Here is a 17,730-nt window from a genome sequence, read left to right as displayed (position 1 = left end):
CCACAGTTGTGTGTTCCAAATCCACGGTGCTGACACTCAGACAGAGAACTTTCACTTCCTGAACACTCGACATTATCGAGCCAGATTTGTCCGCTTCCTTGACCGAAGTAGGCCGATGTAGGTGCACTGAGTGCTGTCCCACAACCCACACTTTTGCAAACCACATCAGCATCAAGCAAATCCCAGTCGTCATCGCAGACGGTTCCCCAGACACCGTTGTGGTTGACTTGAACCCTTCCAGCGCAACCAGTGAACGTGGACCCTATTAACTGGACCTGAAAACCTGTCAGAAACCAAACATAACAAATTATATTTTAATATATTACTTTAAATGAAAAAAAAAAAAAAAAAAAAAATGACACAGGAGAAAAGACTGACCTGCAGCAGGTGGAGACGAGGTCAAGAGAAAAGAGACTAAGGGAGAGGAAAACATGGCTCATAACATTCAGTTAGCTGATGGATATTTAAACTGAAAACTTAGTCTATGTGTACTGTCTGTAGACAAGATAAAGGAAAAAGCTACATAATTAAAAATATTTCTTACCCAGGGTCAAAAAGCGAAGGCGTCCCTCCTCTTTGCCTCCCATGGCTGATGAAAATCTGCTCTTTATTATTGATCCCCGGTACTGTACTGTGTCTCTGCTATCTGTACTAAGGGTTAGTATCATTTATACTGCCATCTCTTGCAAAAAAATTAAGGAGTGGTTAAAGAAGAAGTCTCATACAGTACCAAACAAAAATGGACACACCTACAGATTCAGCAGTTTCTACTTATTTTTATACATTACAGAACAATATTGAAGACATCAGCACTATTAAAGATGCTGTAAAGCAAATTCCAAGATTTGCTTCTCAGTACATTATCCCTCCTGATGTCCTCGGGTCAAAATGACCCGCAGCTGTGTTCAACCAAGCTCTATTTTATTTCTATATTTTTTTATTTTTGGGATCATTGGTCATCATTCTTTAAAGAAACCCTCACAGCCTCCTCGTCACCAATGATCCCCAAAAATATGAAAATAAAATAGAACTTGGTTGAACACAGCTGCGGGTCATTTTGACCCGAGGACAACAGGAGGGTTAAATACGTGTGAAATGAGTTGCTGAAAGCATGTGCAAAGTTTGAAAACTTTGTCTCACTGAAATGTGGAGTTAGACCGTGTTTCAGGATTTTCTCTCTCAGAATTTTGAGAACCAAAAATGTTTCTTAAAAATGAAAATAAACACACTTCCTTTATTGGTCAAGTTTGGGGAACTTCTTCATTTTAACGTCAGCTAGAAATTGTACTGACTGAGCAACTGTACTGTTACAGACAGAAGAGGCTTTGTAAAGCTGACTCAACACCGTGCCCCTCAGACTGTCCCTCCTGGTCGCATTCAAAATGAACTATATTTATCGAAAAAAGAGCTATTTGATTTATTAAAAACTCAAGCATTTTTAATTTGATATATGCACACAGAGAAAGAAAGAGAAAGAGCAAACATTAACATGTTGTTTTTATCAGGTCAGACTTTATTTTTCTAGTATTTATGTTGAAACCTTTACCTGTTTGTGTCCTGCATGGTTACTCTACATGTTGTGATAGTGTGTTGTAACACAGCTTGTACTTTCATACCTTTGCCAGTTCGGTGTCACGGCCTCTGGGTGTCACAGAATCGTCTATTTCTGCACACTAAAACTGTTTCACTTCATCTTCACTGCTCTCCGAAGGTGTTAGCAGAGCTATAACGCTGAAGAGCCAATAGATGCAAACGACTCTCCAGATGCGTGTACTCTGAGGAGTGTGATGACCATTTGGTTCCTTTTCCTCTGCAGTGACAACATAATCAGGGTGTGTACCAGCCACTTAAACACTACCAGGCATAGATCTAACACGGCTGACTTCCATTATCGGGCTCAAATACTATAAAGCAGGAGTCTCCAACCAGTAGATTAAAGGAGCTGTCAGAGGAAAAAGGTTGGATACCTCACCTATAAAGTATCTGTCAAAACTCCCGACACAAATATTCAGTTTTTCCTTCCCTCTGTTGGAGGATTTTCTCCCTTAAAGAGGTTTTTTTTTCCCTCCTAGCTTACGTGGAAATTGTTGAAATGTTATGTTCCTCTGTATGATGCTGTAAAGTTCTGTTGTAAGGACTTTAATGTGTTAATAAGTGCCCTGGAATAACCTGTGTTGTGATTTCGTGCTATTTGAATACATTTCATTTCTCTGAATTAAATTGAATAGCCTGATGGTTACGGTGTGTCCAGGGTTCAAATCCGAGTCAGCTGGGCCTTTGGTGCATGTGACACACCCCCCATCATCATCCTCTGTATAAACAACAAGGATCTAATTTAGTTTTACACCTCGACACAACATCAGACACTGACAGTTTCATCGAAATATGTATCAGTATTTACCTTCACAAACCTTTATAGAATAATGTTTCAGATCTTTTGATAAAGAAACAACAACAGAATAACTCTGTGAAGCTGACGAGATTACACGGCAAAGCTTTAATAAATGATGCGGTGAAAGAAGAGTGAGGAACCTGGAAGTGTTCGAGGGGAGATAAAGGCCATCGAGGCAGAGAGGAAGTGGCACAACAAGCTTATTAGCGGGCGTATCAGCTGGGAAGATAACAGGAGACACTGCTCACTGGAAGGCTGCAGAGCACTCATGATGACAGAGCAAATAATGAGCTAATCACACCAGATATGAAATATGTATTGATGAGGTGCAGAGAGGTAGGCGGAGGAAAGGCGTTATTGGACAATCCAAGCAGATATCCCTTGTAAATAAGAATAAAGCCGAAACAGGAGATAGATGTCAGTGATGCATTTCAAAGCTTAAAAATTAAAGCTGTGTGATCGTTTTTCTTCACAGAACAATGGATGGCATGGCACCTGCTATTTTTTTTTTTTTTTTTTTAAAGCTATTTACCTTTAACAATGCATTGGTCAAAATGTCAAGAACATTTTTTGTTAGCAACTTAAAATATATATACATTTTTTTTTTTTTAAAGACAGTATGTTGGGTTTAAATGATAGTAGGTAATGCTGTAATTTCCTTCTTATTAAATGTAGCTGAGGCTGTTGAAGATGAGGAATTTGATTTTGTACCTCTCAGATCATTTAAAACCAGAACTGGATCAAGAAAGATAACATTCCTGCTCTGAATCAACCAAACAGAGCTGCTCAGACAGGTGGATTCTACTAATCAATCTATGAGCAGTTATGCTCTGCAATATCGTCTGGATGATACCACTGTTGATCTGCTGGCAGCTAAGCTCCTGTTAGCCCAGGTGTCCCCCAAGGTTTGGTGCTTGGTCCCCTTGTCTTCATCCCTTTCTTACTTCCTGGAGGTAAACTGAACCCACAACTCTCTAAACTTAGTAAACTTCACACAGCCACCACGTGTTTGTCCTCAGGTAGCGTTGCAGTGTGTACCTGCCCACTCCTTTTGATTTTTAAGGATAAGTTAAAATGCAGAATATAAATTTCACCATGGAGATAAAAAAAAAAAAAACAACAACAAAAAACACAGTTTGTCTGAATTAGAAGCACAGAATCTTTAAACTAACTCAGCGCTCACTGTCCCAGAATCCCTCCCAACATCCACCAACATCTTTTCCTGTAGTAATCAGCGCTATGACTGTTCTCCCCTCCTCCCACCTCCTGCTTTTATCACATTGAGATTTGACTGCTGCAGAAGCTTCCTCGTTGGCACACCCTCTAAACCCTGCTGGCTGCCTGTGTCCTCACCGTGTCCCACTCTCATCAACAGTTTCTTTCACTGCACTCGCATCTTCTCGCCCACCTGCTTTTAATATTGTTTCCGAGTCTCCACAGCTACAGATATTATGACGGATAAAATGTAAACTGGGATTCCCATTTTTTATTTGACAAACAAGGTACCATTTTCTTTCAAAGTAAATTAAGGCATTGATGTCTCTCTCATCTTATATCTCAATCACTGCATCACTGATCACTGAATAACATTTGATTTGCATTAATGAGTGGTTGCGTTCTGGTATCGGTCATTTTAATTGACTGCTATTTGCAGCTTTACTTTAGTGCTCTAAAAAGTGCTTCAAAAAAGCAAATTAAATTTTGTGTTCTGCAAGTTTGAATTTGACCATTAGGTCACACAAATCATCTGTCAATCATCTGTCAACACAAGAGGGCCACAGTATAAATTCTGACCTAGTCCAAAGTCAAAGTTGATAACAATAATACAGAAAAATAATATTTGACCATTTTTTTTTATCAAACTATTTACAAAAACACACATGAATACTATAAAATTTGTAAACGGTCTATCTGCCATTGTTTTCATTATAAAACTCTTAAAAATCAGCTATCCGCATGGGAAGAGAGTGGCGGATTACTATTTTAATACACCTAAAGAGTCAGGAAGCCGGAAGAACTGCCCCCGAAAGCCGCATATCCTCGTTTTCAGAATCTCATTGGCTGTACAAAGTGTAAATCATCGCCAACGTAGCTTGTGATTAGCTGCAGTTGTAAACAACAGAAGAGAGGAGGATACTTTTGCTCCACATGCGCTCTGGCTGGCTTCTGTAGGCTGGAGACAGGAAATACAATGTCCTATTGTCTCAGTGAGGTGTCAATCAAATGATGACGGCCATCTTAGGTCAGTGTGTGATTCAGCAGAACTGACTTTTTTCCGGGATATCTCACTTTTGTTTTGTGTTTTCGAAGTCTTTTTGACTAAATACTTTGCTGGATTGGATTTACTGGACCTTTGCTGACTGAACCAGAGAGTTTTTGTCTGACTTTTTCTGGTCAGTGTGGGACTCTGAGGCTGTTTTGGTGAGTAACATGAATACTGTCATCGTTTGTTTGTTCATTAGTGGTCTGACAAGGCTGTTTACTGAACCTGCTGTGGTTATTGGTCTTAAAATGGTTTATACCGACCGAATCACAAGAGCCTTAGCTTTCCATAGACATCTGCATGAGTTTATACGTTGACTTTGTTGACGGAAGGTGGGTGCCGTTAGAGCTTCGATGGCCCACGGGCGGGTACAGTTAGAATAAATTAACGTGGACTGTTGGTACAAGAGGGGACATAAACTTTTGTCTTCCTTGTCGAAGTCACTAGTTTTGTTGACTAAGCCTCCTCATCACGGTTTTTGTAATGGAATAATGACATCATTCCACTTCTTCCTTTTGACCTCAAGAAGTCACCTGTCAGAAATATGCAGACATGTTGTTTTTATAGTTTGAATTAACTCTCAGTCATGAACTAAACATGTCTGGAAGCTGTGGGTCTCTCGTATGACCAAAGTCACTGTGTGTTAGAGCACAAAAACAGAAATACAATCAGTAAGTGATTGCTGTGTGAGCTGTGTGGCGTCTGACAGGTGTCCTCAGCTGATGTCACGTGAGTCGGTGTCAGAAAAAAATTAAAATAAATGTGCAGTTCTGAATAAATTGATCTGATCAGACCTCCGTTTCCTTCCCCTCCTCTCTGCTGGAGGCCAGCGCCTCAAAGCTACGGTAGTCACTTCTGCAACACAACCGAAACTCTGACCTGACTTTCAGTGTCCATGTTGCATTGTGGGTAAAGTGAGCACCAGGATTGTTGTATAATAATTCTAAAACAATGTCTGGTTCTGCTGCATTGATTTTTATCCTGTTTTGAATCTGTCTCTGACCAGGTGACATCAGGACTGAAGGGCTGAAAACAACATGACACATTTTTATATTTTCTCTTAACAAAAATGTATGCTATCAGCAGAATGTGAGAGATGCTGATAATTTGAAGAATCTGGGCTTCATATTCAAAAAAATGTTTTTTTTAAATTTTTTTTATTGATAACATAATGAAGTGGAACATCTGCTCTAACAGAACTAAAAGAAGACAGTGATATATTCGTAATCCGCAGACATTTCAGCACCTTGGACAGCACCACTGCATCCACACTGTGTTTCCACTGGATCTACTGCTTACAGTTATTATTCATAATAATGTTATAGTTTTTCTGTTTCAAGAAAAGAATTGCACATTATAATTTATATTTTGATAATTTCACTTTTCAGAAGAGGAAAGTGTGTTTGGTGTTTTGTCACATTTTAAACTGTTGTCACACTTTACGAGATCATACTACCTCACATGAATGTGACTGTCTGATATTTGGATGAAGCTTCTGACAGAATCAGACCAGATGTGGAGTTCCATCAGAGATCATCTGGATTTATTCTCCATTCAACACGTCACGCGTGTTTGAGAAGCTCCAGTTGACACAGCGCTTCCCTCCACTGCAGACTCTGAGGGAGTGTGTGTCTCCATCTGACCCTCAGTCATAATCGAGCAAACCTCTTGACACGCGCACGGAGCAGGAGAACAGGCGCGTGCGTGTGTGCGCGTGCGTGCCAGCCCGGCTGTACGCCTTTAAATGGCGTGTGCTGGTGCCGAGTAGAGGGCGGACCCGGGTGGCGTGCGCGTGCGCGTCGGTGTCTGTGTGTGTGCGTGCACCTCTTGCCTGCAGCCGCTGCAAGTCGCACGGAGCTAACAGCGGCTTTTGTGCGTCTGATGCACCGTGGTCGACGCACCTGAGAGGGACGGTAACGCCAGCCCGGTACCGCCTGGTGCTCCCGCCCCGCCGCCCCCCATCGGCACCGGAAACACTGCTGCCTGTGGTTGTGGATTTTAAACGTGCATCTCGGTGGAGTTTCCAGCTGGATTTTAGCAGTTGGATACTCCGGGTGGTGTTGAACTATCAGGTCAGTGGCGTCGTGTTTTCACTCCAACCTGTTCGTGTTCAGAACCTCCTGAGTTTAACGTGTTGGGGCAGAAACAGGAGCAGACATGAGGCAGAGCAGGTCCGGTTCCCCTCCTGGCGGACAGGTATCACGGCTTTCACGCCACCGGCGACTTTTCCCGGAGTTTTCGTGCAGTTTCGGCACCGACACCGTGAACGTGTCGAGGCGGAGCAGGTGTGTGTCCGGAGGGGGAAGCGTTGTCGGAGGGATTCAGGAGGAGGATTTCTGCCATGTTGGCCTCCGAGTTCTCCCGGAGGAGACACGGTGACAGGCGGGTGGAGGATTACAGTCCTCCCGCTGCCCGCGTGTTTACTATATGAATTATCATTTTATTTGTATTATTTTCAAATACGCCCACGAAGCGTTTCAAATATGGTGTGATATTAAATATGAAGAGGATTTAAGCTTCAAAAAGAGACTTTAATCGCGACCTGGAGGATTTCCTGCTCCATAGGATGATGAATAATGAATAGTGTGCGCGCCAGGTGTCCGGTGTCCACGCATTGTTCTCGTCTGCAGCTTCATGTTAAAATGTCCAACAAATGGCGCGCACGCGCCTCTGCACACACACACACACACACACACACACACACACACACACACACGCGGCCGCAGCGCTCTTTAAATATAGATGCATATTTTCATGTAAGTGGAGCCCGGCCGGCAGTTTGATACATGACCTTCTGTTGGCGGAGCTGCACACCTCCATCACATTCCTCCATCACATTCCTCCATCACGTTCCTCCATGAGGAGCACAAACACTCCGCAGGAAGAGCGTCGTTTTCTGCCTTCCGTAAAAACGGGGACATTACAGCGTTTAGATAAAAAAAAAAAAAACAGGCTCCCCAAATTATATTTTTATGTTAAAATTGTCTCGAAATATCGAAATAAATTAAAGCTATCCGTCAGTATTTAAATGCCACATTAGAATGATTATTTTCGGGGGGAAGTCATTTTCTATGGAGTATTTGTCTGGTTTGTCTGGTTTGGGCTCCCTGAGGACCGAATGGCGTCCGCAGGGACGCAGCAGGTCTGCTGAGATGGGACTGCTCTGCTCTGCTCTGCTCTGCTCCCAATAAACTGCATTTCATGCCGACAACTTCTTTTTCTTTTCCTTTTCCCCTCCTTGATGAATCCACATCTGAAGCCTCAGTCTGGCCTGCTGGGTTTCAGCCTCACGTCCTCCTACTGACGGCAATTCCAGATCTGCCTTTTTACACGGTTTGACATCTCCACTGCGTCGAAAGCAGCCTGCCCCGGTTACTGCACATTTATTTGGGCAGTTGTCAGTGCAGAAAAATGTGCGGCCTCGTGCAGTGCGCCACAGAAACCTGCCGCAAAACGGCAACCGTGAGAGCAGGCCTCGGTCCGCGTCTGTCTGAAGCATCGGCCGGTGTCTGCGCGACCAGCAGCTCCGTGAAACGGAACGCGGAGAATTCACAGCAGCAGGATGACAGTTCGGTTCCGTTCGGTTCGGTTCCGTTCCCTCATCGCTGCAGCGCACATTTCGATGTGTCGGATTTGAAGAGTTAATAGGATTAGACGGTTCTCGTGCGTTTATGCGGGGGGAATTCCTAATCAGGATTTTTCCAAACCGGGTTTGGGAATGGGTGTGACCCAGCCGGTCTGCGGCGGTTTCCCTGCAAAGGGCCCAAAGGTGTTTCATCACCTGCTGAAGATCATCAATTATACCAACAAAGATCGGAGGAAAAAACAGATTTTAATATCTCTTTTTATCAAACATTTGTTTTAAAAATCTTCTTCTTCTTTTTTTTATTTTTTTTAGCGGCATTGCCGATAATTCAACCGTGGGCCAGGTTCCGTGGGATTTCTATGATCATTATTGGTAGCTTATTAACTATGAAACTGCGATGATTTTCCATTAAACAGACATGACGTGTGTATTTTCGTCGCCTTCACGGACGCTGCGTGTTTTCTGTCAAATAAAACCGTCAGATGGACTTCTCGTCCCGGTTCCCTCTCCCGGTGTGGGGTGGGGTGGGGTGGGGTGGGGGGGTAGGATTGAGCCTGTTTTGGGTAATTTGGCTGTCCCGTTTTTGTTTTTTTTTTCCTGGTTGGCAGCTGATTAACTGCGCTGACAAATCAGGCGCAAAAAGCCAAGGGCTCTCAAGGTAACAGTAATCCCTCTGGGCGGGGAGAGGCAGATATTACGCAGGATTTTGGAGAATGCTCTTTTCTTTGATTTTTGTCAGGTTTTTTTTTCCTTTTTCGTTTCTTATATTTGGAGGTGCTGTAATGTGTGACGAAGCTGGGCCATAAATATTCTCTACGCTTTATCTAAATTATCTGCTGCGCCATCTTTCTATACATCATTTTAAATAGTCTAGTAAAATAGAGATGAAGTAGAAAACCGCTCTCTGTTTGTGTCAGACACTGATATTTAATTTGTACCCAAACAGAATGATATCTGCTCTTTTTATAATCTTCAAAATATAAGATCATTAAAAAAAATAGACTGAATCTAGTGGAAAAAAAAAAAATCCTCCATAAAGGAAAAAGCCGAGTATGATGAGAGAGGCAGTGTGGTGTTACATAAACTGCTGGTGGGTGTGTTCACGAGTGGAGTGTGTGTGTGTGTGTGTGTGTGTGTGTGTGTGTGTGTGTGTGTGTGTGTGTGTGTGTGTGTGTGGGGTGGGGGGGGCACTGATGGAGAGGTGTGTATCCACTCTGGCTGCTGTGTGCAATATGTTTTGTGTGTCTACAACCATTTGTGGATGTGAACAGTCATCAGCATGGTGTGTACAGATACCTTTATAGGGTGTATATGCAGGGTGTGTGTGTGTGTGTGTGTGTGTGTGTGTGTGTGTGTGTGTGTGTGTGCTGGGTGCTCTCTAACTGGGTGATGTAATGCTGTGAAGGGTGCTGCAGCAGAACCACAGAGCCCAGAGAAGGCGTGTCCTGCCTGCTGAGTAGCTGGATAACAACACGGAGCCCACGCTGCACCCCCGCCAAAATACCCCCCCAACACACACACACACACACACACACACACACACACACACACACACACACACACACACACACACACACACACACACCCCTCACTTCCACAAACCCTCCCGTTTTTTTCCTGCATTTTATTTGTGTGTATTTAATATAACATTCAGTGCAGCAGATTATTTACAACAGTAAATACAAAACATCCATAATAATGAAATATTTTTTATTTTAAAGGATGTATTTAAATCAGCTGATAAACATACTTCCTCCTTTTGAAATGTCATGATGAAAAGAAGGAGGGACGTCTTTCCTTCGTCCTGCTCTGCAGTTATAAAACCTTTTTATTATTCATATTTTTCCATAGTGACAAAAATACAAAGCTCATAACCAACTAAACATATTTCACCCCAGTGTGACACCACCTCCTGAAACTGCCCTCCTTCTGATATGAAACACATTTTCCATTTTACCTTTTGATCGTTGTTCCTTTTTGAAAACGATGCTTCTGGACATTTGAAGGATTTTTTTCATTAATGTGATAATTTTATAAGTTGCTGCAGGAACCACAACCAGACATGAACATCTGCTCCAGAGACATCCCGACGTCCCAGTGTCTTATTATATTGATCAGTGATGTATAAAGATATCCAGTGCAGCTCGATGGAGGACGTTTTCCAGATGTGAGTCTAAAATGGTCGACGGCGCTCCGTGTACCTGCTGACTTCAAGCGTGTGTTTGCAATGTGATGAAGAGGAAGGGTAGTGTCGGGGTGTTTCATGAGATGCATGAGTGGGAGTGGATGAGGTGGAACATCCCTCCCTCCCTCCCCCTCCCCCCTCTTACTCTCCTCCTCCCTCCGCTGTCAGCATGCGTGTCCTGGTCAAATGATTTTGGAGTGAACGACTGCAGCGGCACAGACAGACGACAGAAAATGGTTCTTCTGTGAATCCGCTGAGGTGTGTGTGTGTGTGTGTGTGTGTGTGTGTGTGTGTGTGTGTGTGTGTGTGTGTGTGTGTGTGTGTGTGTGTAGGCCTCACTCTGAGTGACAGCAGCGCATCAGACAGAATGCAGCGTGTCTTCTGAGATGTTATCGTGAGCTGTGGAGGACATTTTGTCACAGCGTTACTGCAGCTGTGATCGAAGCACCTGCTGCAAAATTACTGGCAAGTGGCATCCATTAAACACAAGGGGGCCGACCGGTGGGCTGCTTTTATTTGCATTCACACACACACACACACACACACACACACACACACACACACACACACACACACACACACACACACACACACACACACACACACACGCGCGCCCTCCATCCGGTCCGTGCGGCTGTTAATAGGATCCACGGAGCTGCTGCCTTTTGTCGGCGGGTGTATGTGGACTCGTCCCTCTGGGCTCCGTCAAAGGAGCCTTTCAGCGAGAACAATGATCCGTGCCGTTTAGCCTTTTAACCCCTGACGCTCCCCGCACTGCAACAAAAGACACACACACACACACACACACACACACACACACACACACACACACACACACACACACACACACACACACATACTGAACATGATGCCAGAACAAGTCTGCATTTGTAAACATGAGTGTCCAGGATTTAGAGGAGAAGTAAAGATCCATCTTTGATCAGCTGACATGAAGCTTTAAAGGCCAGTTATATTATTTTGTACAGAAGCTGCAGCACCTCTGGGGCTGTTCAACACACAACAACTAAACAAACACACAAAAAGACACAACAAATGTCACAAATTAGAATTTAGATAAAATTTCTATCAGTTTAACGATGTGACAGAAATAAATATATTTACAAATATAAACCTTTAACTGTCTGAATGCTGCTCGTCTGTTTTAGGGCTCCACCGGTGTTTTTTTCAGGGCCGGTATCAATTATTAATTAATCAGGATTATTGATCAAAGAAACCGATAACTGATGTTTGGAACCGATAAACATTTGCAGTAAAAACATTAAAATCTTTGTGTCAAAAATTTGAATAACAATAAATAAATCTTTTATTGAAGCGTCAGCAGAATGTTTGACAGATGATTGTAAAATGTGCTTTTCTGTGGCAACTAAAATATAAACGTTGTTCTGTGATCTTTATATTTTTTGGAGAACGTCCAGCCCCCCATGTGTTGTTAAATTAACAAAAATGACGTGAGGTAACGAGTCGCTATGATGAGACGAACTTTTATTAAACACAACGCAAATATTGCATGATTGTGGTGTTTTTAATTTCTGAAATATCTGCTGTCTTTGAAACATCGAGCAAAAGCATCACATTTTTAAAAAATAAATGTATTTGATCCCCAATTGAATAATAATAATAAAAAAAAAATAACATCGTAATTATAATCGTGATAATGTTTAATATCGGCCCGAGTCGGTATTTAATCAAATGACACCAGATTCAATAATTGTAACCAAATATTACTTCAAAATATGAATTAATTAGAACAGAGATAATGATTTTTACTTATAGTCCCAATACTTGATGTAATATTTAAATAGCTGGAGGATCTTTAGAGGTGAAGCAGGAAGCTGTGTGATGTCACAGACCTGGACAGCATTGATTGGCAGATATCTTCCATCTAATAGACGTGTGATAAGCAGCTGAGTGTGAACGGATCTGACCCGAGGGGCTGCAGAGGAGCTCTGCTCAGGTTAGATAATGACTCACAATAAAGAGAAATCTACCTCATGATGGAACATGTTTGATGGAGGAAATTTATCTCTAATGAGGAAATCTGGGCAGCTCGGAAAAATGATAAATATAAATCGGTTCATTCTTCCCTTTGTGATTATTTTTTTTAATTAAAGATGGAGATGAATGGAGGTGAAAACAGAAAGCTACATGACGAAAAACACAATAAAAATAATGACAATAATACACAATTTGCATTTAAAAGAAAAACATAAAAATACATTTAAAAAATATCGGCAGTCTGTGTTGTCCAAGCTTTTATTGTGATTTTTCAGCATGTTGCAGACATTCAGTTTGTGATGATGATGATGATGATGATGATGAAGAAGAAGCAGGTGACTGGATGATGAAGGCCTGATGTAATTATTTTTGAGCTCCTGTGTGGCCTCTGTTTTTTGCTCACTTGTCGGTGTCTCGTGTCTTTGTTGCTATGCAACCGTCCAAAACTTCCGGTGATGAAGTCGTCATCAGTTCATGTGTGAACACATGAAACGTTTTAAAATTCACACGTGCAAAATGCAACATTCTCCTTTCAAATATCTTGATGTGATGATATAATGAATTTAACCTTCACTTATGTAATTGTTATTTATTATAATATGTATAATTATATAACAATTATTATTATCATAATACAATATAATGAATAATTGTATAACGGTCCAGCAGATCTGTGCACTGATTAATTTGACAGACTCCAACAACACGGATCCATCAGGACAGAATCCGTTCTCTGGTTGAAGGCTTTCTGAAACCTTGTTTTTGTGTTCATCTTCCTGAATGTTGTGTTCAGTGTGCAGGATCTCCTGGTTTCTGGTCGGATCGGTCTGGTGTCTCCGCCCGGTGGTGTTTGAAGCGTCTTCGTTTGTGTGTCCGGGACTCTTGTTTCTGTGAGCAGATACTTCAGAGTCCATCTTATTCTGTGGAGGTGCTGCCTTGTTGTCATGGAGATGTATCAGTTGAACAAGGTGATCCGATCTGTTCTGGTTTTGCGACCACGTGTTTCCATCCTGACGACATGACATCGGTCATCTCCGAACCTCCGAGTCATCTCTGAATGTCCTGCTGGTGGAAGAATGTTTGTCCTGATGGAACAAACCGACGCCGTTAAACTGCTGACCTGTTTGTTCTCGTTTTAAAACCTCTTTATTTTCAAACCTGCTCACCGATGTGTAAAAGGTTCATATGGCTCTTCTGCTGTGGCATCAGAGAGGTTGTAGAGTTTGGTGGCCGACATGTTGAGAGAACATCTCATGAGAAATATTTTTCGTAAACTTGATAATCAATCCTGATTTAACAGCAGTTAAGTCTCATCTGTAAGTCCAGATGTTTGCTTGTGGACAGATTTGAGATATTTTGGAGACAATGTTTCAAAGTCAGACTGTTTCAAGACATTTTTTAAATTCCACTTTACTTTTCTGATTTTAGTTTTCAGTTATTTCAGTGATTGAACAGAGCTGATCTCCTCCACCTGTTCAGAAACGGCGGCTGCAGCGTAGAAAACTTGTATTTGCGATCGTATTCTTTGTGTCGTGACCCAGTTGATGAGTGCAGGGATGTGGACCGACCGAGCTGCGACCTCTGGGCCTGAAAAATGACGTAGCAGTGCCAAAACTGCAGTTCCTGAAACGGCCACTTGAGGCGGGCTCTCCCAGCCAGTCAGTGTTCACGTGTTCACAGCCTGGTACGAAGATGGTTTCTGTCTCTGTAGCTAACTTCATGACAACTACTCAATGTTTATAACAATCACCGCTTTAAATAGTTTATGGCCTAAAGTTCTGCAGAATTAAGGGCGGGGCTTCTTTGAGTGACAGGTGGGTGGAGTCAGTGGTGTCAGACCAGGGCTGGAGGCAGATGTTGATCCACCTCTATCATGTTGTTTGCTTGTCACTTCCTTCAATGTGTTAAGTGACTCAGAATAATGTGTGTTGTGATTTGGTGCCACACAAATCAAATTGAATTGAAAGCTGAATGACAATAAAATGTGTTCCCAGTAAAGGTTTTACCGTTGAATGAACACAGAACGAGGACCGTAACCAAGAATAAACAGTTCATGAATCTTTAATGACATTTAGTTAAATATTTGATTTAAAGATATATATACATTTATTGTTTTTGGAGACAGAACATTTTATTTTTGGTTTGTTTTGCAATGAATCAACATTTTTAAAATATGAAAGGTAAATTCCCTGTAATCTAATATTCATCCTGTGGCTATTGCAGCAGTACCTGCTTGTGTTTTTGCGAGCCTCTTATTATTCACCAGGATTCAGCAGAACGCCGTCTCTGCAGGCTGGTCATCAGATAACGGCAGTCTGCCTGGCTGACTGATAGTCATGCTCTGCCATGAGAATAATGAGACTAATTTACTCAGCAGATGACCGATAACTCACAACAACCTTTGTGGAGGAGGAGGAGCGAAATGCAGCGATTTCACAGGCACTTTTATTCAGGAGCGCTGGCTGCCAGCAGGACTGAGAGTCCTCAACACACTGAACATCCTTCCATCAGGGTCAGAGCCTCTGATCACAGCACTGCTTTCACCTGCAACTTATTTTATAGACAGATTTCACTTAGTTTATGCTCTGATTTTAATCTAATGAATACAAAAAGGAGCAATTAGCAATTTGTTTGGGTGAAAAACCATCAAACAAGAAAAAACGTTTGTTTTAAACTGCAGTATTTCTAAAACCCTTCAGCGCTGACGGCCCTGAAACATGCAGCTTCACGGTTTATCAGTTTATTGTTAAGTAAAAGTATTAATACAGAAATATGAAATTACGCAGACATGAGAAAAAGTGCTTGATTTGACTGAAATTAGTAACCAGATGTGATATGACCTCCCGAATAATACAGTATTATTTTAGATGATCAACACTGAGTGTATATTTTATTAAAGTGATGGTTTAGAGGAGCTTTATACTATTTATTAATCTCATTTCAGCAATAGTTTTAGTGACTTGGGGGCTTTGTAGGCAAAATAAAGGCCTTTTTTTTTTTTTTTTTTTTTTTTTTCAATGTGAGGAATTAAAAAAGTTTTTAAAGCTTCCAGCTTTGTTTATACTCTTTTTCTAACTAAGCATGTTTATATTGTTTGCAGTTATTGAAGAAGTACCAATTCATTTTGAAAATACTTAAAAGTGGAAAGTATTTTTAGCAGAATAGAGATCCAGATCTGCTCATTTTAACCGCTTCATGTTCTGCTGCATCATTTCATCTACAAGCCTGCAGCATGTTTTATTTGTCCTCCACATATTTTGTGTGCAAGTAGGAAAAGTAACTAATTATTTTCCTTTCATTCTTTTTGTTCCTTAAATATATGATGTTTTCCTTTATATGTCTTCTACATGTATATAAAATATGATTATAAACTAAACATCCCAGAAGTTTGAAGAATAATGTTAACAATCAGATATTCAAAACTAAATGCTGAACATCAACAATAAGTACAAACATACAAAAGTACAGAATGTAATTATAAAATGCAAATAACTCTTTAAACACTCACTGATGATGAGAAATGAAACTTTTCCACGTTATGAGTTAGAATAGAAACATAACTGATGTTTGGTTTCAATCTGATCATCAGAATGAATCTGTAGAAATTACTGGAAGTAGAATTATGATATCTTCACAGAATTGATGTGTCCGTGTGTTTTCTGTCCTGCTTCCTTCTTCCCTGTTCAGATGGGACACGGAGATGAAGTGTGCCGCTGTCGTGGGTTTAGATGCAGGAAACACGCCGGATGTGTCGTTGTGTCATTAGTAGTAAAATCATCTCTTTTTCTCCGACAGTGATGGAACTGAGAGAAGAAGCCAGCAGATCCCTCGACGGCTCCGTTCCCCAGCGGACAACATGAAGGAGGAAGTCCTACTCGCCCTGATATCCAGAGAAGCTCCTTCCCTCCGACGTCACCACGAGTCTTCACGTCATCTGTTCTGAAGAGTAAAGAAAACATCTCCTTCTTTTGAAAGGAAACCAACGATCGCTGCCCTGCAGCTACGTTCACTTTAAGACTGTTAACTACGACTGTTCTCCTCTAGTTCCCCTTCTCCCTTAAAGTCCTATTTTTATAAGAAATATTTATCAGAATATATCTCGACACATATTGTGGATGAGACTGTGGATCCCTGAAGTCCAGTCTGATTGAATCATCTCAGACTCTCTGGGATTACTACGTCACTAGCAGCTATGGATCTTGTAGGTTTTTCTATCAGGCTGCAGATGTTCCTCAGCACATGTCTGGGATTGGAGTTTCTGGGAACACCGGGTCAGTGGGCTCGCTACCTCCGCTGGGACGCCAGCACCCGCGGCGACCTCAGCTTCCAGGTGAAGACGGAGGCGTCGGAGGCGCTGCTGCTGTACTTCGACGACGGAGGTTACTGTGACTTTCTGCAGCTGTCGGTGGCGGAGGGCCGACTGCAGCTGCGCTTCAGCATCGACTGCGCGGAGACCGCCGTCGTGTCCGACAGGCGGGTGGACGACGGCGGCTGGCACTTCGCCACCCTGAGCCGGTACAACCTGCGCACGGTGCTGGTTCTGGACGGCCAGGCCAAAGCGGACGAGGTCCAGCCGCAGCGTCAGTTCATGAAAATAGTGAGCGACCTGTTCCTGGGCGGAGTGCCTCAGGACATCCGCAGCGGGGCGCTCACGCTGCCCACGGCGAGAAACATGCAGCCCTTCAGGGGCACAATCACAGACCTCAAATACGGCGTCTCACAGCCGCTGTTCCTGGGAAGCCTTAAGGTGCCCCTGGAGTCGGAGGGGTGGTGCACCGTCGACCCGTGTGAGAACGGGGGCACCTGCACGGTGGTGGACGGAGAACCGGTCTGCGACTGCTCCAAAACAGAATACAAGGGCCGCTTCTGCAGCGAAGGTAATAACACACTCCCGAAAGATCTGCAGCTTTAATTCAGCTGCTTAAAGGTCAGTTAAAGAGAGTGTTTGACATCTGGAGGCGGGTCCAGATCAGCGCTGACGTGATCAGCTGGTTCCTCTGACAAGTCATTCGTCATGTTAGAGATGGCGACCTTCAGGGTTTCACTGTTTTTCACAGAACTCCAAGTTTTATCTCTGAAAGCTCAGGATTGTTTCTGCTATTACACCAGGTGTCCCCTTAACCCAGAGGTGTGAGACAGAGAGACAGAGACAGAGAGACAGAGAGACGGTCTAAGCCCAGTTAGCCGGTGAGGTACAGGTTAATGGTGTCGGTCCTGCAGGCGGTGATAAGGACGCCTCTGTAGAGGACGGGGCCTCCTGAGCCCGTCTCCGTCAGCCAATCAGGAGA

The 17,730-nt window shown here is 42.7% G+C and overlaps 1 protein-coding gene across 6 annotated transcripts in view; it reads left to right on the top strand.

Annotated features, from left to right (window-relative positions):
* The first annotated feature begins 6,474 nt into the window (after nucleotides 1-6,474).
* Nucleotides 6,475-17,730, top strand: part of nrxn3a (neurexin 3a) — a 146,159-nt gene continuing 134,903 nt past the window's right edge. For 3 of the 6 annotated variants that reach the window (XM_069720765.1, XM_069720764.1, XM_069720763.1), the window contains exons 1-2: nucleotides 6,477-6,727; nucleotides 16,238-17,319. In XM_069720765.1, the coding sequence (XP_069576866.1) occupies nucleotides 16,635-17,319 (685 nt within the window). In that variant the 5' untranslated portion in view covers nucleotides 6,477-6,727; nucleotides 16,238-16,634. Of the gene's footprint in view, nucleotides 6,728-16,237; nucleotides 17,320-17,730 lie in introns of all 6 variants that reach the window. The other 3 variants (XR_011311936.1, XR_011311935.1, XM_069720766.1) reach the window with 2 other exon arrangements.

This window comes from Brachyistius frenatus, unplaced genomic scaffold (genome assembly GCF_029030835.1).
Source record: "Brachyistius frenatus isolate BFR_SWC_R1_liver_20210118 unplaced genomic scaffold, ASM2903083v1 Contig_250, whole genome shotgun sequence".
NCBI classification, from domain to species: Eukaryota; Metazoa; Chordata; class Actinopteri; family Embiotocidae; genus Brachyistius; species Brachyistius frenatus.
This window is presented reverse-complemented; position numbering and strand designations above follow the sequence as displayed.